The following is a 24255-nucleotide window of genomic DNA, read 5'->3' on the forward strand; positions in this document are numbered from 1 at the left end:
TTCCCTTTCCAGAGAAGACTAAGTGGGCGGGAGAAACATTTTTTAAGATAATGTTTAGGCATGAATTGGCTTCAGTTTGACAATTTATGACCTTATGTTTTGGCTCCAAAGGGAAAGTTGTCCTTCCTCCACCCTCCTAGATTCATGGACTTCTTTCAAAAATCTGAAAGTGGTTTTCAGACTCTTGTCATTGTTAGAAAAGCTAGAAATAAAGTCCAAATTGCCCAAAGCATTAAAGGAGGCTGTGTCTCCACTGGAGTGGAAAGGCTACTGGGAGACTTGGATTCTGATGGCTCTGCTATTAACTACTGGGGGACTTCAGGCAAGTCCCTTCTCCTCTCTGGACCTCTGTATACTCAGCTGACTAACAAGGGGATTAGATGAATGAAGGCAGTAGCTCTTTATTTTTTCTGCTAGCATCTGGACAAAGGACATTACACAGCAGCATGATTGCTTAGTGGTAATCGATTATGAAATCTGTTCAAGTCTCGCCTTGGCTACCTACAAGCTAGGTGACTTTGGGCAAGCTAACCTCTCTGGGCCTAAGTTTCCTCACCTGTATAAAGGTAATGATATTGTATGTAACTCACAGGGGTTTTATAATGATTGAGTTAATGCATATGAAGTGCTTAACACAGTGCTCGGCACACATAAGCTTTCAGTAAAAGCTATTATCACATAGAGTTGACTCTCACATTTTAGCTACCTCATCTAGAGTTTGGATATACATTTAGTAGTCAGCGAAATGTTGGGGGGGGCTTTAAATAATAAGCCACAGTCAGGCTTGGCCCTATTATAAGAGTAAATGCATGCCATGGTTACAAGACAAAGCTAAGTATGTGATTGAAGCAGAGAGCTGCAAAAGTAATCACAAAATTTTGGAATCCTCAGACATTACTGATGGTAGTGTAAAAAATATACAACTGCTTTGGGGAGAAAGTCTGGCAGTTTGTTACAAAACTAAGCTGCATCTTCCCTATGACCCTGCATTTCCACTCCTAGGGATTTACCCAAGGAAAAGGAAAACACATGTCCACAAAAGGACTTGTGTGAGAACATTCATAGCAACTTTACTTCTAATAGATAGAAACTGGAAACAACCCAAGTGTTCATCAGTAGGAGAATGGATAATGAATAGATAATCGATAAACACTCATACTGTCACACAATGGAGCACTACTCAGCGATAAAAAGGGACAAACTACAGGTCCCTGCAACAACATGGATGAGTCTTCAAAACATCAGGCTGAGTAAAAGAAGTCTTATACAAAAGAATTCATACTATATGATTCTATTTATATGAAAGTTCTGTAAAAAGCGAAACTAATCAATGATGGAGAAAAATTCAAAATAGTAGTTGCCTCTGGGGGTAAAGAGAGGGGATTGCCTGGGGAGGGGTGAGAGGAAACTTTCCTGAGTTGTGGTAATGTTCTATATCTTAGTAGGGGGCTGAGTTACAGTTACCTTTGTCAAAACCCAGCAAACAGGGCGGGGAGGGTATAGCTTGAGAGGTAGAGTGCGAGTTTAGCATGCACAACGTCCCGGGTACAATCCCCAGAGTACCTCCTCTAAAAACAAACAAGCCTCATTACCTCCCTCACACCCCCCAAAAAACCCTTAAAAAGCTCAGCGAATGTACAGTTACTGTCTGTGTATTTCATCGTACACATATTTTACCTCAAAAGGAAAACAAAAGAATAATAAGCAAATATTGAACTCGAGTTAAGGATAGGTATGTAGAAAGTGCTTAGGAGTGAAGTGTACTGATGTCTACAACTTCAAAAAGAAAAAAAAAGACACTGGATAGACAGATGGATAGGTGAGGGATGGAAAAAACCAGTACAGCAAAACATTAGTGGTAGCATCTGGCTTGTAAGTAGCAAGGCACTGTTGGAAAATTCTTTCAACTTTGTTATATATTTGCAACTTTGCATAATAATTTACTTTGGGGAAAAGTCTATCCACAGAGTTCCATACCCTGAATGGACTGAATTTTTTTTTTCAAACTTAAAAGTCTTAGTTGGAGGAAGCCTCAGACTTAGGTAAATATTTCCAGATCACCTACTATGTGCCAGTCACTGTGCCAAGCTAGGTGGGGAATATGAAGAGGAGGGATATAGCACTTGCCTTAAAAAGGATTGCTGGACCATCTGGCAAGCACACATATCACCGTTACTCTATGCTGTGGGGTTGCTGAGGACAAACAGTGGAATTTCATCTAGTTGAAAAAGTGTCTTAAATGTTCTCCCCACCAAAAAGAAATGATCATTAATGTGATGTGACAGAGGCATTGGCTAATGGTACGGTGATAATAACATTGCACTATAAGTGTATCAAATCAACATATTTGACACCTCAAACTTACACAATGTTATATATCAATTATATCTCAATAAAAATTAATTTGTAAAAAAAATAGGAAAGGTTTCTGGCACTGCAGACATGTTGGGATGTTGGGTAGTTATTGCTGCAAACATGACTAGAAGACAACTTCAAGCCAGAGCAGAGAGTCTTGAAGGCAACAGTGAAGTGATCATTTGTCAATCCAATGAGGCCCATTCAAGAATTCTGAGCCAAGTGGCATCCTTAGAAAACTATTGCAGTCAATATCCTTGCTTTAGAGGAGTTGGCAGGCAAGGAAGCTTTTTATGTACCTGCCATGAACACAGGAAGGAGTGGAGGTATCCATAGAGAGGAAGGAGGTTCAGAATGACCCAGGACAGCTCTGAAGCCCAAGAAGATAAGATCTTGGTTTCATCTTCTGGCAAACGGGAAGCTATTTAGTCTGTGCCCCTCTCCTACTTCTATGCCCCATGATGTTGTGGCTCTGGAAGGCTGTACTGGTTGTTTACAGCCCAGCATCTAATCTGATTGTTTGCTAGTCCATTCTGATTGGTCAGTGCCCAAGACATAGTGCTGTTAAATATTTTTGATATCAACTCTACTCACCTCATAGAGTTGCGGTAAGGTTCATTAATATAATGTATGTAATATGCCTAGCATGTGCTAGGCATTGGATAAATGAGATCAGGGGCCATATTGAATGCTCTAGTATGTGGCCTGGATATATGGTGACCTTGGCACAAGCCCACCAACATCCCCAAGAAATCCCTAAAGTAGGCACTGGAAGCCCCTGAGGTCCATTCCAACCCTCAAATATTGATCCTTATCAAATCTCGGTACCCATCCCTCCAAATATTGCACATATTCCCTTGGAACAACCGAGAAGCTCCAGTTGGACCCAGAAACTATTCCATTTAGTTACCTTCCTCTTTTGAGAATGGACCTACCATGGTACCTATGGCAGGCCACACCCTCAAGATGGCGCTGCTAGAAGCAGGTAGGGCAGGTTGCAACAACAGTGAGCTCAGACCACCAGGAACCTTCCTTTTTCAAACGAGGCTTGGAACTCTAGTGCTTAAAGCTTGGGTCCAGAGTCAAAATTCTCTCCAAACCAGAATTCTGGCTGGCTTTCATGCCCACTGCTCATCCCGCTCCAGATCCTGGCACACTCTGCTCTCCCCCAGCTCGCAAAGAAGTAGCCATAAGCATTCAAAGCCAGACAGTTCCCCAGTGTGACTTGTTCACGGATGTGTCTCTAGGACCCAGCACAGTGCCTTGCATGTCACATGCAATAAATAATTGTTGAATGAATGAATGAACAAATGATTCTTTTTTGGTCTATAGTTGGTGCTTCTCTCGTCGGTCCTTCTTTCCTCCCCTCCCTCAGAGCCCATTGTGGCTTTGCCAGCCTCCTGGACTCCAGCAGTGCTGACCATCTGTGCCTGTCCTTTGGCAACTGGCCAAATTCAACTCAGTTCAATTCAACCAACTTCCATGGAGCCGCACTATTGGCAGGAAGCACGCACAGTCTCAAGGAATGGCGAAAGCATTTCCTAGCCCATGGCGCCTCAATTGTACTTTTAAAACAACCTTGGCATGGAGGAGAACCTTTTCCAAGACTTTTTGAAACGTCTAAATACATGATTATAAATTACTTCCCTTTGTCCACACACTTGATTACCATTCAGGAAGTAAGTGAGTTCTGGGCAATAGATTAAACAGATGATTATGTGACAGGTATGGGGCAGGCATAGATGGGGGTGGAAAGCTGGGGAGGAATGAGACTCAATCCTTGTCTGATGGATTTGCAATTTCATTAAGTGCAGTGGGGAAAAGGGGGTTGGCATCTCAGCCATTCAGGGCTGGCCTGGGACGGGGATTTGAAGGGATGTCCAGCAGCCCCTTGAGTGAAAAGAAAGCTAGAATCCCCACACACACCTGTTGTTTTTTTCTGAGGGTTGGGCCTTTTTAAATTTTATGACTAGTCTCCATTCCTGTTTCCGCCCCCTTCTCCACATCTCCTGCTCTGTAAATTTGCAGTTTGCTGTCTCTCTGGTAATTATTTCTTTTAATAGAATTGGAATTCGCCTTGTATGTGTTCATTAAAACATTATTTTTAATAGCAAGGACCCGGAAATAATCAGCAATCTTTCAATAAGAGCTAATTTAAATATATAGTGGCAGCTCCATCATCTGGAATCCTGTCTAGACAATAAAACAAGGTTATAAAAATAGTAATTGACATGGGAAAAAATTCCCAATAGAGTGTTAAGTGAAAAACATAGGGTACAAAACAATGACAGATGGTGTGTGTGTGTGTGTCGGCATGCGTGGTCATTTTTTTCTTGGTGCTTTTCTGTGTTTTCCAAATTTTCTGCACTGAATCCTGCAGCCCGAGTCAGGGCAACAACAGGAGGGACAGATCGTAAGTACTCTGAGAGCATGGATAGGGGTATCAAGCAAGGCTTCCTTCTGCCAGTGTATTTTGAGGAAGGTGAAAGGCATGAAGAATTGGAGAGGGACTCTGGGAATATGCTGTTTTTCAAGTGCAAAGGGAAGGAGATGATGTCTTTTGGTAGGGAGGACATCAGGCCCACCAAATACGATTGGGCTCCATTAGGGAAGCCATGGGAGAGCATCTCCAGATTTCTAAACAAAGGGGTGAATGGCTAGAAGTGGTGTTGGTGGAGAATTAGTCTAGCCATGGCAGGGTGGACTGGATGTTAGGTAGGGAGACAGGAGACTCTCAGGTTGCATATTTGACCTGAAGTAATGAGAGCTTGGATTAAGCTCGTGGCAATAAAACCAGAAAGGAAGGAGCAGATGGACCTGAGAGACGTTCTTTCTTAAGAATCAGAGCTAGAGATTCAAATTTGGCTCAATATATGCCAGGTGGTAGGTGAAACCTTGTAAGGAGACACTTTCCAAGGAAATGGATGTTAAGAGAGAATAGTGGAGGATTGAGTCTTCAGGAATTCCAACAGTTAATGGGAGGAGGAATGAAGAGGAGCCAGCAAAGGAGACAGAGAATTATGGGTCAGAGAGATAAGAAGGGAAACTTGAGAATGCCATGCCATGAGCGCCAAGGGTAGGACAGTTACAGGAAGGAGTGGGTGGTTGATGGTATCAAATTCATCCTTGAGGTCAAAGATGAGATCAAACTGAGGAGAGACCCTTAAATTAGGCTGGGAGGTCGTTGGTGAACTTACTTACAGAGAGTGGTTTTGGCAGAAAGCGCTGATTCTAGAAGGTTCCAGGGAAGGGAGAAATGGAGGCAGCTCATGGATGCCACCCATGGGACAACAGTGACACGTTACAACTGAGAAGAACAAGGTCAAACTTTATTCTTCTTGTCCTGCGACTTAACCACTTGAATCGACTAGCTCAGAAATCTGTTGAAAGTACAAGTTTAAATGATGATTTTTGTGCTGCAGTGAAGAGATTTCTTCCTCCCACTCTCCAAAACAAAAAAAAAACCTAGAGATTTCTGGGAATCCTCTAACAGATCAGAGGAGTCTTTGAGCTTAACATTCCTGTCCTTAAGTTGGTACTGCTTTGAGAATTCCCTAGCTGTGTCCTCTGGCATTAGTCACACCAGGTCACTTTAACATTTCTTTCCTGAGCCCTTCTAAAGTGAGGACATAGAGGCAAGGTGATTAGGAGGGAGCCAGAGGACAGGGTCACGTGGAATGTCTCTAAAACTTATACAGAGGTTGTTAAGCAAGGCTCTGTTTGAGACCTGGATATAGTTTGGTACCAACCTCCCTCCAACGCACAGAAAGCTACAGACCCCGAGTGGATGGTGGGCTGGTGGGTGGCTGGGGCAGAGGCATCAGAAAACCTTCTTTTTTAACCCATGGTACCTGAAGATTGAATGGCCCCTGGACTGAATGGTCTTGAACAGGCAGCTTGATAGACTTTTCTTTCATTCCTTCTATTCTCACTTGGCAATCATATACAACCAGACCTGACCAGCACTACCTCATTTTCCCCCCTACTCACTGTCTACACATCATCCTTTGAGTACTTTCCCTTTGTGAATTTGACCTACTACAGATGATCTCTGTCTTAGTGCCTTGTTTTCCCCTAAAAGAAGATACCCTCTGAGAAAAAAATGGCTACCCTATGAGCCAACAGGGCCTAGATCTGTTACCAAGCCCTGGAGAGGCACAGAGTTGAGTATCTGCCTAATTTGATGTAGAAGTAAGCATATTCTCTAGAACTGGCACATTTCAGATCCTGAGACAGCTATAGAATGTAGCCAAAGGGCATTATAAACATCCCTGCTCCTTTTAATGGAAGAACTTGGTTGCATTTCTGGGAAGATGGCTTGCCCAAGGAAAACAGGGTCACATCATGGATGGTACACTCCCATGCTAAGATGTGTAGGCCCCCCTGAAAATGCGATAGGAGATCAAAGCAGGGGTACTTCCCAGGAGGCTGGGATATTATCAGAAACCATTTTGGAAGCCCAGGGCGTCCTACTCTGCTTCCGTCACCAAATTTGTCCTCAGCATCTTCTGAATAAGATGCTCACCTCGGTCCAGCGGAATCAATGAAGGCTGGAAAGATAGGCCAACGTCCTTGTCTATGGGAGTAATCACCCGCCCTCAGGATGTGGACCAGTGGTCTTGGCTGCCACGTTCCGTGAGAGCTGATGGAACCCCGGCTCAGGGACCGCCTTGGGGGGCCAGATGCTGTATCTGGGCCAAAGGCGGGCCTGCAGGGCAGGTGGCCAGAGCTTGGAAGGAATTCTCTTCCGCAGCCCGGGGTCCAGGCTTGGCCCCAGCGAGCCGCCCTGCCAGCCTCTGCCGCCCGGGGCCTCGCGCATTCCGCGCCCCCGCCCCCTCCACCCCTCTCCCGGCCTCGCCCCCTCCCTCGTCCCCTTCTCCTCCCCCCACCAGCTGTCCCCTTTCCCCAGGGCGGCGAGACAGCCGGAGCCTGGGAAGAGGCGGCCTCGGGCCGGAGGGGGCGTGGTGGGGAAGGGGAGGAGGCGCAGGGGTGAGGGGATAAGGAGGGCCGGGCGGGGAGGCCCCCCAGCCACTGTACCGCCCGCCCCGGAGCCTGGTGCTGCCGCCGCCGCCGCCGCCGCTTGCCCACACCCCCTCGGCCCGGCACGGGGGCAAGGTCAGCAGCGACCTGGAGCCGCCGTGTCACTCCCCGACAGCCATGAACTGCAGCGAGAGCCAGCGGCTGCGGACCCTGCTGAGCCGCCTGCTGCTCGAGCTGCACCATCGGGGCAACGCCAGCAGCCTGGGCGCCGGCCCCGGCCCTAGCATGGGCATGGGGGTCGTGCCCGATCCCTTCGTGGGCCGCGAGGTGACCAGCGCCAAGGGCGACGACGCCTATCTCTACATCCTGCTCATCATGATCTTCTACGCCTGCCTGGCCGGAGGCCTCATCCTGGCCTACACTCGCTCCCGCAAGCTCGTCGAGGCCAAGGACGAGCCGGCGCAGGCCTGCGCCCAGCACGAGTGGGTCCCGGGAGGCGCCCCGGCCGCCGCCGACGCCGAGACTGCGGCCGGCTCGCCCACCGCGGGCCGCCGTCAGCTCGCCCCCGCCGGGCTGCCGGCCCCGGCTCCCGTCCAGGGCACCGAAGGGGTCTAGAACCGCAGCCCCAGCTCGATGGCTCGCTCGCGCTCTCCTCATCTTCTCATCCCTAGGCGCGGCACCGCCTTGCCGCCTTTTCCTCTCCTCCCCTCCCCAGGCTCGCCTCACCTGAGGCCCAGACAGCGCTGAGAGGCCAGGAGACCTTGTCTTGAAGGCCTCTCAAGGAAGAAGCACCAGCCTACCCGCTCCCAGCCAGCCTCTCCCTCCTCTCCCTCCTCTGCCCCCGCCCCACCCTCGCACACCCCACTGCACTAAACTGCCTCTGCTCTCTTGTCTTCAGACAGCCCTGACACCACGCTCCAGCCCTCCGGGAACTGAATCCAACACGTCCAACACTTGGCATTGAACTGAAGCAATGAAGTCTATTCCAGCTCTGGGCCGTCTAACTGGCAGCTGCTCCGGGGTCTGCCAGGGACTGCTCACTCTGCAGAGCCAACGGGCTGGCTGTCAGTGCCAGGCCGACTGTGGCAGCTCCAGCTTCCTGTTGCCTTAGGGACAGAGACAAAGACAATGAAGAGACCTCAGACATCTTTTCCCTCCCTCCCTCCCTCTTTCAGCCGGGAGCTAACAGGACACTGGGACCAGTCTGTGGCATAGAATGGACTTAATGGGGACTGGAGGTGGAGGGGTTCTCAAAAGGGAGGGGAAGACCTGTGACCTCAACTGTATAGTTTTCTTGCATCCATTTGTCATCCCAAAGGTAACTTGCCTGATTTTAAGTAGCTCTGCCATCTTCTGCCGTGGGTAAACATTGCTAAGCATCTTACCCCAGTACTTCCAAATGCCTCTCCTGTATTGATTCAGTTGTTATGGCAGCTGTCTGTTTCATTCGTGAAACGTGAGGCTCAGACGTCTGTAACCTGGGGAATGACAGAGGCAGGTAATAAAGGTCGTTTCAACAATAACCTAAGACTCTTTTCTCAAAGATCGCAGCCTTGAGACCCAGCACTATTTAGAGGAGGAATCCCGTTTGCTTTTGGAATCAACGTTTAGATTTGGGAGGTGGATTGTTGTGATACCTCTATCTATAAATCTCGTTCCAATTCAATAGATGTCACTGTGGGTGAAGAAAAGCTTTACATATGGCTGAATGGGTTGTTTTTACAAGGCTTTCCAAGTTATAACTGCTTTATTACCTCTTCTCATTTTCCCCTTAATTCTGAAGCACTTTCAAATATCACAGTGCTAAATAAGGATCTCCCACTTTCCTTTTGCAGTTGTTCAGGATACACATAAAAAAAAAACTCTCATGCCCATCATATTGGCTTTTATCAAAGTAAATTTTTAGAAGCCATCTTTATAACTCTCTCAGAAAAGTGGCTTATTAAAAGAGAAAAGGCCACCAAACAGTGTATATCTTAAGTTAGAGAGAAGATGCTTGAACTAAGTTATCTTAACCAATGATGAGTAAGTGGTGTAGGTTTATTGATTTATTCTCCTTCCCTGAAGGTCATCAGAAACTTGTTTGCTTAGGGTTTAAATGCTTATACCTGATGATGGCTGTTTGGGCTTCATCAAACACACATAAAATCACTTCTTAGCATTGAGCTGACTTGCTTCAGTACAGCTGGTTTCTCTGTAATAGCAGGACAAAGATATTATGGGTTACTTAAATGCACTGATAATACACCAACCTCATTCAAGTCACTGGTTTTGACCTTATGGCCCATCTGGTATTTTACTGGAGCTATTAATAAGTTAAATGAACTTACTTTCATTCCCAGGATTCACTCTTTGAAGGTATACTGGCCTTGCCCCATAGGTTCCTCTCCAGCCCTAGTTACAACCCTAAAGTCACCGCCTCTCCTTGAAGGTGGGGGCTAGGATTGGGCAGCAGTCCAAGACAATGAGAGGAAGAAAGGTGATGCTGTGAGAGCCATGCTAGGGCCAGGCAAGGAAGCCTAAGTGGGATGCGAAGGGATGGCACAGATACCCAGCCATGCCAGGGGCGTGTAGGGCAGGGGACAGTCCCCAACATTGTATTTCAGGTACAACAATTCCCCTTATTTATCTGGCATAACTGGGGACACAAGGTTGTTTGATAATGAAGCATAATCACTGCTTTAGGTGTTGAAATTTCATAAACATTTGTCCTTTTTTCATAGATATTAAAAAATATATACTGCCCCCCACCAAAAATAAATGGCAGCTGGGAGCAGTTGGGACAAGGTGCGTAATAAGCATGAATGTGCCGGCTGTGGGAAACAAATCCCACCACCAAAATATTCCTACTTTTAAACACATTTTAACCTTCTGATGATGATGAGGGTCCTCATTAAGCACATGTAGGGAAGAGTAGCCACAGAGTTCTCCCAGTGGGAGAAGTGAGCTGGCGGGGGAGGGTGATTTGCTTTACTGTCCAGTCACTTTTCCCAAACGCTTTCAGTGTTGCAGCTGTGTCCCAGAATATGAAGTTTCCCAGAAGTCTGGACACTCCACTGTCTAGCTGCCAGTGGGGGTGTCAGCAGCATGAAAGCAATCACACTATGGTCAGCAAGAAATAGCAAGAAAAAAGGAAAACCAGCGGCCTGATCAGCCCCCCAGTTTTAATAATGTGTTCCTGAATAGCAGGAGCTGACTGTACAGACTGGGAAAATGTTAGCCTTCTCCTGAATGTGATTCTAATCAATTAGAGTGATTTTTTTCCCAAACCTTCCTCCCCGCCAGCAGTCTATTTCTCCCTTCTGTGTAAGCAGGTCCCATTCCAGTTCAGGTTCAGATCTTTGCTCCATAATAATAATGAAGAAGAAGAACCACACTTCCTTAATTGTCACTTGAGGCTTTCAATAAAGTGGGGCTAGGTGACGTTTTGAGTTCCAATGTCTGGAAGTGCTTATCAACAGCACAAAAATAAACAGAAGCTTTTTCCTATTACAGACATAATTTTGGGTTGTCCATTCAGTTTTCTAGAGGGATTTAAATGGGGTCTTTCATTTGTTTGTAGGTACAGTTTTCTCCTTTTTTTTAAAAACAAGGAGGAGGGTATAGCTCAAGTGGTAAAGTGCTTGCTTAGCATCCATGAGGTCCTGGGTTCAATCCCCAGTACTTCCTCCAAAAATAAATAAATAAAAACACCTTTATTGTGGTATGATCCTGTACAGTAAACTACACATATTTCAGAAGTACAATTTGATGAACTTTGATAGATGTATGCACCAGTGAAACCACCACCACGGTCAAGTAGCTAACATTTCCATCACTCCTCAAGAGATGCAAATTTCAAATTCCCAATTTATCCCTTCCCACCCTGTTTATCCTCTGTGTAGTTACCATCTTCTCCTTTTCAATTTGCCACCTCCTTTAGAAACCAAAGATCTGCACATGATTTGTATCAACAAGAGAAAAGGGACTGGGGCTGCTTTCCAAACAATGTCACCTGGACAGCCAAAGGCAATGCACTGTGGCGTTGCGAAGAGAGCCCAGGATGAGAAGTAGGAGAACTGGAGTTCAGCCCTGGCTTTGCCACTTAACGGGCTTTGTTTCTCTGGGTCGGCTGCTTAACCTCTCTGGGCCTATCTCCATAGCTGTGGGGATTTGAGGATCGAGTGAGATAATATATGGCAAAGAAGAAGCACAGCAGAAGTACAAGGTGCAATGTTTATGTTTTCCTTTTCCTTCCTTGGGGGAGTGCCCTTGGACAGTTGGGAGGGGCAAGAGGAGAAGAGAAATTCTCTACCGCATAGGTCTACTCTTTTGCTCAAAGAAGAGGATTGCAGAGACTTGGCCACTAGCTCCCAGATTTCTGAGCCTATTTCCCCCATTCTGAGGATCTTGGATGACTAGGAATCTGTGCATAACTGTCTCACCAACCTACTCTACTCCTTTTTACCTGTAGGCTTGCAAGTGCCCTTTTTAAAAAAAGACAATAAATACTGTATTTTCAGGGCTCCACCAGGACTGGTGTCTAGACCTTGAAGACTGAGGTCACAGATTGAGAGAGGGCATAAAAGAAGAGAAGGAAGGGAAAGAATCACAGGCTGTGGGCTTCATGAGGGAGGGAGGAAGAAGAGCAATCTAGAATGTTTTGTGAAGTTAAGGGAGCATGAACAAGGTGAATAGATTAGAGTGGTCAATAACCAAGCCTAGATGAACTTGGACCACCCATCAGAATGGCTTTGGGAGAAGAAGTTGGGTGGAAAATCACTTTTCAGCCTCCTTTGTTACTTAACCTATGCTACAGCTTATCCAGGAAGACAAATAATGTGATTAAAGCAATTCTTCTTTCTGCCTAGGGACCAGGTGACCCCACCAGAGCCTCAGCTGTGCTTTTTTAAATTGAGTGAAAGATTCTTTAAATTCTATAATGCTTTGCAATTTTCAAAAGTTTTACATACATGGATTTGTATAGTCCCATAATAACCCTCTTTCCCTCCAACCCCTGTATTCCCCCTCCCCGTCTCCCCACTGGTAACTGATAGTTTGTTCTCTATATCTGAGTCTCATCAGCTGTGTTTTCAGGGGGGCGAGGTCTTGGTAAAAGCTGCAGCCTGGTCCTCTTCCTCTGAAGAGAGTATAGTCAGAGCAACAGGGCAATAGTCCAGATACATTTCTTTAAAACTTGTGGTAAACCACAGATAACATAAAATTCACCATCTTAGTCATTTTTAAAAGTGTACAGTTCAGTAGTGTTAAGTACATCCATATTGTTTTTGTCACAGTGCCCTTTTAAGTCAGAGGAAAAGGCAAGCAGCTAAATTATATAGAAGCAGCAGGGGTTAATTGTTTGCTTCAGATGACTCCCCCTCTAGGTTATTCACATTTTATCCTGGACCCCTCAGAACAATGTAAAGGTGAAATCCAAGGAAAGAATCTCGAGTCGTGGACTTCAGTGGAATCTGGAAGGAGAGATATCTTGAAATGTCTATGCACATCAGGGAGGATGCTTGGGGGAGAGGTGTACTGGACTTCCCACAACTTCTCAAGTCACATCCTGCTCCTACTGCCAGATGCCCTTAGAACCCTGGGGAGGACCAGGGTGGTCATGAATGACCAGATTTCAGTACAAATTTGCTGAATTTCCACATACCTGACCCACAAGATGTCCATTTGTGAAAACCCTTCAGGTCTCTGGAAGGACAAGGGGCCTCCCCTTGGCCCTATTAGGATCTAGATGTGATCTAGTGAGGGCTGCAGCTCCACAGGCCTGGGGTAAAAAGAATGGAGACCAGGGAGCACATTAATTTTATTCCTCTTCTTGTGGGGCCACTCTTCTGGGGACACCATGGTCGGGACCAGCCCTTGGCAAAACTGTGGGATTGGTGTTTATCTCATTTCCCCCTTCCTGTTCCAAACTTCCCCTTGTCATTCCCAGTCCCAGTCTGCCAGAATTGTTTCTTCCTTACTGCCAGGGTCCAATGATCTTATTCACTTACATCTAATCTGCTATTCATCCCAGCAATGATCCAAGGAATGTATCTTTAATGGTGGATTCCAGATACCAGCTGAGGTACAGCAGTATAAGGGGGGCTTGTCCTAGGACCCTCAAATCTGATTTGGGTAAGGCAGTTCTGGCAGTCCCATCATTGTAGTAAGCTCAAAAAGAGAACTTTGGCTCTTTATTTATCAGCACTCCTTCTGGGGGATGTTCAGAAGACTGCACCCTCTAGCCATCTAGGAGCATACCTACATTTCCATGCCAGTCTCCTGGGGTAGAAGGTGGATGGGTGCAGGGATGGGAGTAACTGGGACAGGAAGAAGGGTGAGGAACCCTTGGCCTGCTCCCCAGTTATGTCTCTGTGCATTGGAAGACTAACTTAGTAAACAGGACACCAGAGAGGAATGGCTGAGGTAAGTGAGAAAAGAAATATTAATATGGATCCTTTGAGAACCGTAAGAATGAAGTTACTATCATTTTTTCTGCCATCACCCTATACATCTGTACCAAACCAAGGCCATAGCCAAATGACAAGTCCTGCTTGGTGGAAGCTGCTCTGGAATCAGCTGGGTTAGTCTGAATCCCAGTCCCAAGTAACTAGCACCATCCCTCAGAGGATTGGGCTTTTCCCTCTAGCAAGTCTCAGGGGCTGGAAGTTCAAGAGCCCCCATCTTTAGACTTTCTCCATCATCCAATAAAGTAGGATAGTGTAGTGCACAGGGTATGGGCTTTAGAGCCAGATTGCCTGGGTCCACTTCTGTGGTCTGCTTTTCATCAGTTGAGTAATGTCAAGAACGTGACTTGACTTTCTCTAAGCTTCCTTTCTTCATTTGTAAAATGGATTTAAGAACTAATACCTACTTTCCAGGGTTGTTGTGAAGATTGAATAGTTAACATGGTGCCTGGTTCAGAGAAAAGGTTCATCAGTGGTAGCTTCTAATCCTACCCCAATACATGTAAGGTTGTCACTTACACCCCACCAGCAAAACTACTTTGTCATGTTCACCAATAGCCTGCATGTTGCTGAATCAAATGCTCAACTCTCAGTCTTCATTTTCCATGACACTTAGCAGCAGTTAGTGCAATCCAATCACTCCTTCCTTGAAGCTTTTTTTCTTGACTTCCGAACACCTTAGTCTCTTGGGTTGCCTCCTTCTTCACCAATCCCTTTTCTTCTTAGTCTCCTTGACTGGTTCCTCCTCATCCCCTCAACCTCTCAATGTTGAGTTGCCCAAGGCTCCATTCTGGGACTTATTCTCTTCTCCATCTATTCTCTCTCCCTTGGTGTTGTCGACTAGTCTCATGCAAAAGAATCATCTTCATAAATACCATCTTTACAATGATGATTCCCAAATATACATTTTAAATCCCTGAAACTCCAATTCTGAGCTCCAGGCTTTCATGTCTGACTACCTACTTAATATCTCTACCTGAGTATCTGTACCTGTCTCAAAGTTTATGTGGCCAAATCAGAGTATTTGAGTCCCTTCCTCCAAAATTTACTCCTCCAGTTGAAAAAAAAATGTTTCCTGCCATCTGGGAACTGGTCTGACATTTACATCTAAGCCTCACTGTTGGTTAGAAGCTGGCCTGGTGTTCACAGGTAAGCTATGTTCTCCTGTGGGAGAGAAATAATCTCACAGAACAGCCACATCAGACTAGTCTAATGACAAGACAAAGCATGTTTCTGTGACCATAATGGAATGAGACCAAACAAGGTTATTTTATAATGTTATCTAAGTACAGACAAAAACAAGGTTACTGTGAAACTCACAAAGTACTAAACATCCTCTTTAACAGTCAATTTGAGTGACTACTACTTCTCTACCCATTACAGCTTTGGTCTTGTTCTAGCTTTTCTTCATTCTAGATAAGACTTATTAAGGCATCCAATCATAGAATTACCCTCACTTCCTAATAGCATCCAATCCACAGTGAACACTTGCTTCCTCGGACCTTCCTTAAAAATACCCAACATAAGCTCCAACCCAATAACCAGTCCTTTCTAACACTTCTTACACTTCTTACTTAGATACCCATGGTTCACCATGGTGTGCATTCTCCCTTCTGGACACGAGTAATACAGCCAATTTTTTCAACTACAGGTTTGTTCCTGGTGGTCTTTAGCTGGAGAGCATTAACACATTAATCCTCCTCCTTTTATTTTTGGGTAAATCATTAGGTCAAAACAGGAGTCATACTGACTCTGCTCTTTCTCTCACCCTTCCACATTCAATTTAAGAGTGAAGTGCTTTCAACTCTACTTCCAAAAGGGATTGTACATATGATAACTTCTTGTAATCCCCTCTTCTACCACCCTAGTCTATACCCCCATCGTTTCTTACCTGGACTAATGTAACACTTCCTATCTGGTCCTCTTGCCTTTACCCGTGCCCTCCTGCAGTCAGTTCTTTACACAACAGCCAGAGCAATATTAAAGCATAAAGCAGATCATGTTCCATCTCTACTTAAGGCCCTCCATTGGATTACACATCCAATTAGAATACAATCTCAACTCTTCACTGTGATCTACAAGACCCCATGCAATCTGACCCTTGCCGTCTCTAAAACTCATCTTCTGATACTTTTCACTCTTGCTCACTAAATTCAAGTTACACTAGTCTTCTTTCTGTTCCTTGAACACATCGAGCTCATTCCTGCCTCAGGGGCTTTGCACGTCCTGTTTCCTCTGCTTGGAATATTCTTCCTTTACATCTTCTCAAGACTATTTCCTTCTTATCATTCAGGTCTCAGCTCAAATGCCACTTCCTTAGAGACTTTCCTTGACCATCCTATCTAGGTTGCTCCTTTCTCCCTGCCCCCAACCTATTCTCTATTCCATTACCCTGTTTATTTTAACTTCACAGCACAAAGCGCTGTCTAAAAATATCGTTTTGTTTACTTACTAGTTTATTGTTGATCTTTGCCACGTAAACTGTAAGTTCCATAAAGGCAGGAATTTTTAGGTCAATTTTTTTAACATTTAAATTTATTTTTGTAACTTTTTGAGGTATAATTACAATAAAAAGTGCACACGTTTAAAATATATAACGTGGTTGATTTCGGCCTTTGTATACACACGTGTGCAATCATCACCAAAATCAAGTTAATGAACATATCCGTCACACAAAAAGTTTCCTTGTGATCCTTTCTGCCTTCTTCCTACTGGTCTAGACAATCAATGATCTGCTTTTTGTCGCTATTGATACATTTGCATTTTCTAGAATTCTATTTGAATGTAATCATGCAGTATGCACTTCTTTTACTCAGCATATTGATTTTGAGACTCACCCACGTTGTCGCATGTATCAAGAGTTTGTTTCTCCTTATTACTGAGTCATTATAGAAATGTATCACAGTTTATCCATTCACCTGTTGAAGGATATCTGGGTTGTTTCCAGCTTTTCACAATGATGAACAAAGCTTCAATTAACATCTGTGTACAAGTCTTTGTGTGGATATATGTTGAATGCAGGGATTTTGTGTGTCTGGTTCTTTGCAGCATCTCCCATGCCAGGCACCTGTATGATATTTATACAGCATGTGATGCTTAAATATCTTTTGAATGAATAAGTGAGCCTTCCTTTTTAGTCCAGGTTTGTGGATATTTCCACTGTTCCTGTGCCTACCCTAGAATCCTTCACCACCATAACTTTTGTCCTCTTCCTGCCTTTCCAATCTGCAGCCCTGGGTGACCCCTTGAAGGTGAGTGTTTCCACTCTTGGCTTGTTGGAGAAACCCTGCTTATTGGGTTCGCTGCCAACGCATGCTCTCTACCCTTAAGCTGGCCCCTCTGGCTGTTCAACAATCCGTTCATTCCTCGCTTGCTGACTCCCTATCACATTCCCTACAGCAGCTGCTCCAAACTTCCTGCCCTCTCCTCAAGCCCCCAGCCCCAGCCCTCCCCCTCATTCTCAGGAGATGACTTCACCTCCTTCATTACTGAGAAGATTGAGGCCAACTGACAGGAGCTTCTTTGACTTCCATTGGAGCCATCTCCACATAACCATCTAAAAAGCTTCCGGCTCTCAGGAAGACGTGCTCCTTCACCTTGCCAAGATTAAGCTCTCCACCAGTGTGCTTGATCCTAGCCCCAGCTTTAATGATATTCTTTTAATTATTTATTTTTATTTATTTATTTTTAGGGGGGAGGTAATTAGGTTCACTTATTTTATTTATTTTTGGAAGAGGTACTGGGGATTGGACCCAGGACCTTGTGTATGCTAAGCATGCGCTCTACCACTTGAGCTATACTCTCCCTGCTTAATGATATTAATAATAACAGCAGCAAAAATGTATTTAGATCTCAATATGGACCATACACTAGGATAAGTACTGATAAAACAACTCTGATTTTCAATGAAAAACTATGTTTTAATAGGTATCATTTGTTTTCTCTTTCTCTCTCTCTTTTTTTTTTTGGTAAGCTTAAAAACCCATTGTAAACAAACTTATGGTTACCAGGGATGTGAAGGGAGTGGGGAGGGATAAATTGGGAGTTCAGGATTTGTAGATACTAAGTACTATATATAAAATAGATAAGCAACAAGTCCCACTGTATCACACAGGAAGCTATATTTAATATCTTGTAATGGCCTATAATGAAAAAGAATATGAAAAGAAATATATATGTATAAATGAGTCACTATGCTGTGCACTAGAAATTAACACAACATTGTAAATTGACTATACTTCAATAAAAACGCATTAATTCATTTTACAAAATTATTGCTCTAGGCATGTGTTATCTAATTTAATCTTCATGGCCAGATTGTAGTGTCAAACCACTTTTTAAAAAACAGATAGAAGGACTGGGGATCAGAAAGGTTAAGCAACATAATCTTGAGTCATCGAGCTAGTAAGTGATGAAGCTAGGATTTAAGCTAAGATCTAAATCCAGAGCCCTCTCTTTCCTTTCCCTCCCCTTCTCCCTATTGCTTTTCCTCTCTTTCCTTGAAGTTCAGAGGGTTCTCCTAATCCTACTCCTCAGTTCATGGCCAGTTATCCTTGGTCAAAGTATAAAGCAGCTATAGGAAAAAGTAAATAAAGGTGAAGAGAGACACACTAAAGGAAGATATGAAGGATCTTGCCAGACTAAGGAGTCTGAACTTCATTCTGTAGGCAGTGATTCTCAAAATTTAGTCAGCCCTCTGTAGGGTGCTTGTTAATAGGGCAGATTTCTGGGCTCTACCCTCAGACCTACTATATCAGTAACTGTGGATAAGCTAAAATAGAAGACCAGCTAGGAGGCTATGATAAATATTCCAGAGGAGATGGCAGTGGCCGGGACTACAGTGGTGGCTGTGGAAGTGGAGAGACATAGTCAGATTTTCTTTTTATTGTGGCAAAATACACTTAACATAAATTTACCCTTTAAACCATTTTAAAGTGTATAATTCAATGGTATTTAATACCTTCATGTGGTGTGCAATCACTACTACTATCATGCTCAGAACATTTTTATCACTCAGATTGGAGAATTTGAAAATGTAGAACTCACAGGGCCATGTAATGGATGGAATAGCGATGATGAGTGAGAGGGATGGGTCAAGTTTGTTTGGTCTGGATGGCATACTGATCAGGATAATGGCAATCTCTAACAGAGGTGAATAAATAAAAAGCGAGACCTTGCATAGGTAGAAATGAAGGAAATATGAAGGCAATTATAGACATGTTGAGTTTCTTAGAAACCTTCAGAAGCAGATATGAAGCAACCAGTTGGGGTGGACCTGGAGTACAGGTAAAAGTTAGAGCCTGGGGATCCAGACTATATAATAGCAAACACATGAGGCTCATTACTTGCCAGACACTGGTCCAAGTGCTCTATATACATAATCTCAATTCACCCTCATGTTACAGATGAGCAAACAGAGGTACAGAGTAACTTGCCAAAGTGATACTCGCATGTGATAGGGACGGGGGGATTGGAACTCAAGCAGACTGGTTTTAGGGTCACTACTCATAGCCATTATGTTGTGCTGCCTCTCACAGAGGCCATTTCATCTGCATAGGGGTAATGCTTGAGTCTAGGGGAGTAGGGACAAGGCTGAGGGCAGAACCTTAAGGAAAATCTATGTCTATGTGGGGAGGAAGGCATATGAGGAATCCATGGAAGAAGACAAAGAAGAGATAGGAAAGTAACATGAAAATGGGGCCAAAGGAGAGGCCAAAGGAGAAAAGAGTTTCAAGAAGGAGGGAGTGTCTGATCTTGCAGATATGTTGCAACTGAAAGGCTGAGAAGAAGCCATTTGATCTGCTGGTGATTGTCACTGGTCACCTTCTGGATGGCTGGTTAGTAGGGGATGGGGAAAGCCAGAGGGAAAGGGTTAAGGAGTGAGTTGGTGGCCAGAACAGAAGGCAGCTAGTGTGGACTAATCTTTTGGAAATACTGGAAATGAAATGAAAGGGAATAATTGATTGATAAAGTTTTGGAAGGAATCACCATAGCATCTTTGATCATGCAGATAGATCAGACTTCTTGTTCTGCCACTTATTTGCTGAGTTTCCCTGGGTAAGTGATTTAAACTTCTTGGAGCCTCAGTTTCCTCATAATAACAGAGCCCACCCATTACAATATAGTTAGAAAGTGAGATAAGGCAGGTAAAATGTACACTGAAAGAGTTAATATGTGATTATTGTAATTAGTTGCTCAATAAATGTCAATGAATCTAGTTCAGTGATCTTGAGCATTCAGGAAACTCCTTGGGATTTTAGAGATCAGTGATGACCAGACTAGAGTTACCAATTGCTGTCAATAGGAACATCTTCATGGGGTCACCTCGGACTGGAGTTGTCATAGAGTTAAACTCAAACCACAGCAGCTGGCCCTTCAACACATTACCTTGATGTACAGTGAAATGAGTACAGTTTGTGTGAACTTCCACATATGAGTGACTAGATAGAGAACCAGAGTTTTGAAGAGGGAATGAGACAGACCATTCCCCGGCCTGGTTTCTCTAAGCATCTAAGGAAGCAAATGAAACCTAAAGCTTCTTGGCGTTAAGTATTTAAGGAGATTTGCCCACTTGTAACATGAGAAATTCCCCATTCCCCGCCCCCGTCTCTCTCTTTTTTTGTTTGAAAGCCTCCACAAACTCCATACAAATGTCTTTTAAAAAAATGAGAAAACAGTGGAATAAATGCAATGCCAAAACTCTCCTAAACATTTCTGAGTTTTTCTTTTAGGATTCTGAATGCACTTAAGGATCTTTCAAGATCTAAGAGGCCAGAAGCATCTGTTGTTCAGGTCTGTATATCTGTGAGCTGTAGAAAAATTTCCAGAATTTGCATTAACCTCAAGTCATTCTTTGAAATTTCTTTTATTAAAAAAAAATCTCTCCTGCTATCTTCTCTTCAAATGTTAGTGCATGATGACCCAAAGGCAGACTTGTGATTATTTGAGCTCTCCAAGTTCAAGATCAACAGGTGTTTACCTGAGACATACTTTCCCCAGGGAAAATTCTGCCAGTGCTCGAGGCATACAGTGCCACAAATAAAGTTCATCTCCTGGGACTGGCAACTAAATTCAGTGCCCACCTCACAGAGATACAGAGAGCAACTGCTGACTGACTGTTGTCTGAGCATCATGTAGGCTCTGGCTCCTAGAAGCGTCCACCTAAAAGCAACTAACATGAATAAGGATTTTATGCTTCTCCTTTGCATTTTCCCTCCCTACTCCATCCTTGTTTCGGTTCCTTCCTTCCTTCCTTCCTTCCTTCCTTCCTTCCTTCCTTCCTTCCTTCCTTCCTTCCTTCCTTCCTTCCTTCCTTTTCTTCTTTCTCTCTTTCTTTCTTTCTCCCTTTCTTTCTTTCTTTCTTTCTTTCTTTCTTTCTTTCTTTCTTTCTTTCTCTCTCTCTCTCTCTCTCTCTTTCTTTCTTTCTTTCTTTCTTTCTTTCTTTCTTTCTTTCTTTCTTTCTTTCTTTCTTTCTTTCTTTCTTTCTTTCTTTCTTTCTTTCCTTCTTTCTTTTCTTATTTTTTTGTAGTGAAGGAGAGTGCAGCATTTATTATAAAGTCACCAATATAAGGGGAATGGGTGGCTTTTGCTCTAAAATGTTGAACTCCCCAAAGCCCCATCCCAGTTTCTTTATCTCCCTTATCTTCGTTCTTCTGCTCTTTTCCATGGAATCTTTGAAGTGACCACCCACTATTACAACCCCTCCTTCTCTCTCACTTAGATCAGTCTCAGAGATATTTCCAGTTGGAAAGACCTCTTTCTTGTGGCTGAAGTTTCTGCCTGTGCCAATCTGGTGACACTGACTAGAGCTTTCCTAATTGGGAGTCTGTTTCGGCAGAGAACTGGAATTCAAGCAAAATGCCTGGAAGGGGAGATCTAAGGGTAAGAGATTTCTATAGCAGATTCAGGGAAGCCTGCCACTGAGCCCTGGCAACTGATCAGAAGGGAGTCCCAGGCTCTAGTGAAATAAGCTGGCTCTCAACTCTAGAAATCAGCATTTCTCCTCCAAGCCCAGGCCCAAACCAAATACAGTGTGCAGCATCTACTTCTCCTTTGGGGAGGAGAAAGGGCCATCCACAGTCTGCTGGGGTCCTGTCTTCAATGTGCACAGGTCACCTTCTGGGAAAGAAGAAAGGATGTCTTGGAGAGGTGGAGCCATAGACTCTGAATGTAATGTCAGTTCTGCATTTGGAGATTCTCTGAGTGATTGAACATGGTCCTGTGACTCAAAGGCCTCCCAGCCCCTCCAGCCTGTGACTCTGGGTCATGTTTAGTGTCATGCTGAAGTTTCTATACTTCCCCATCCATCAGCTGTTCCAGATAGTAGGTTGGATCCATGAGAAACTCCCCACTTATTTCTGAGAATCCCCTAAAGTGATGACTGTCTTGTGCCTATATTCAGCTTTGTCCGTTGTACTCACTACCCTGCTCTTTTTCTTCTACTCAAAACCCATTGCCCACATCAGCTGTTGCTGAGGGTGGCTGTCAGGAGCATGTGGGTGACTATGCCTAGAGACATGTCTGGTACCACCTGCTCCTCTGTGAGCCACTGGAGAGCTAGGTTATGGGCTGGACAAACCATCCATTTCTAATTCTCTTCTGTACTAGGTTAGTTGTGCCCAAAGCTTAGCCTGCATATGCCTAGAGTTTGGTCAAGTAGCTAGTGAATTGTTCCACTAGCCTTTGAGCCTCAGTGGTCACATAGTCACTTACAAAGTCCCTGTTGGTTTCTGGCCACTTTTCTCACCAGAGGGGCTTAAACCCAGCTCAGTGGACTGGAAGGGGAACAGGAGCTCAACCAGTCTCCCAAGTCAGTCTCCACTCTGCTCAGCTAAAAACCCATTATTCCCCACAAAGCAATCCTGCCTTCCCTACCACAAGCAATATTTTTCCCTGAACCTTCAAGGCAAGTTTGTAGCAAATTGGCACTAAGTACACACATTTCAGACATCTCTACTTTGAGGCTGGGTCTGTCTTCACTTTTACAGTTGCATGGATATAAGGAGCAAGCTGGAAGAAGATCTAGGGTTGAAAATGAGTTTCGTATTTGCTTCTATTAAGAAGGGAGAGGCTTGAGCGTGTTTCAGTGGAGAGAGAAGCCAGTATACAAGGCGAAGGTGAAGACACGGGAAAGAAAAGGGGATAATAGCTGGAGCCAGGTTTTGGACTGGAAGGCAAAGGGTAGGACCCCCCTCCCCTTTGTGACAGGAGGAGGGAGGGAGCACTAGACGAGGATTTAGCTAGTTAGACAGTTGAGGAGTGGTAGGCTAGGAGGTTGAGCATTCCAACCTAAGAACTTCTAGTCTCTCTTCTGTTCTCTTCATGAAATGCAGTGGGGTGGAGGGAGGTGAGAGCTGATGATCAGAGGTTTGATAAAAGTGAAGAGTGTTTAAAACTGTCATTGTGGAGGAGGTTTGACCAAGCTAATTAGGGAACCAGGGAACCAAAAAGATTGTGCAGCAGCAGGAAAGACCCAGATGAGATTGGTATGATTTCCTTTACTTGAGGAGATTGGTAGTCATGACTGGATGGTACGTAAAAGGCTGCCAGCAGCGCTTAGCAACAGGCATGGAGAAAAAAGTTTTCTCTTAAGTAGAAATAACTATTTTTGATCTTTCTTGGTCATGGAAAAAGTCCTGGACTAGGACCGAAGAGACCTGGGTCCAAGTGCAGTGTTTCATCATTATCATTTATGTGACCATGGGACAACGAAGACAATCTTTTTACATCTTTTATCTACCTCAAAGTGTTGTTATGTGAAAGAAAGGAGACGGAGAATGGTGAAAGCCACACATAAGTTGTGGAAAATGGTAAAACCAAATAAAAAGAAAAATCATTCCACCATAAACAGTTTGAAAGATAAATTGTGGGAAATTAAAAAATAACATTTGCAATGCATACTACAATGGGTTTACCATACAAAGAGCTCTTACAAATCAAAAAAAAAGTAGAAAAATGGGCAAAAAAAATGAGTAGGCAATTAATGGGAGAAGAGCTACAAAGAGCCATGAACATAGAAAAGATGTTCAGCCACACTAATAAAGAAATCGAAGTGAAAACAAACAACAATTTCTCATATTTTTTACCTATCAGATTTACAAAAATTAAAACAAAACATTAATAATTACTGTTGGCAGAGGTGTGGGGACCTGATCATTCTCATACACTGTTGCAGACTGGTATAATATTTCTAACCCAGAAATGACATTTTTAGCAATTTATTCTACAGATATACTCACACAAATACGCAAAGATATATATGTAATGATAGCCACTGCTTCAAAGTTTGTAACAGTAAAAACAAGCTAACAGACAAAAATCCTTGTATGCAACTAAAATTTCCTTCAAAGGAAAATTAATTATGTAACATATGATGGAATAGTAGCAGCCGCATTAAAAAGAATGCCATGGGAAAAGACCTAAGATAAATGATTAAATGAAAATAGTGAATGCAGAACTGTATATGTCTAGTTGT

General features: G+C 44.0%; 1 protein-coding gene across 1 annotated transcript; it reads left to right on the plus strand.

Moving 5' to 3' along the window:
- Window positions 1–7362: 7362 nt before the first annotated feature.
- On the plus strand, window positions 7363–8858 carry KCNE5 (potassium voltage-gated channel subfamily E regulatory subunit 5). The gene has a single exon (XM_072956576.1). It carries the CDS (start codon window positions 7513–7515, stop codon window positions 7948–7950), a length of 438 nt encoding a protein of 145 aa, XP_072812677.1. The 5' UTR covers window positions 7363–7512; the 3' UTR covers window positions 7951–8858.
- The last annotated feature ends 15397 nt before the right edge of the window (window positions 8859–24255 follow it).

The sequence above is a fragment of the Vicugna pacos genome, chromosome X (genome assembly GCF_048564905.1).
Source record: "Vicugna pacos chromosome X, VicPac4, whole genome shotgun sequence".
Lineage (NCBI taxonomy): Eukaryota > Metazoa > Chordata > Mammalia > Artiodactyla > Camelidae > Vicugna > Vicugna pacos.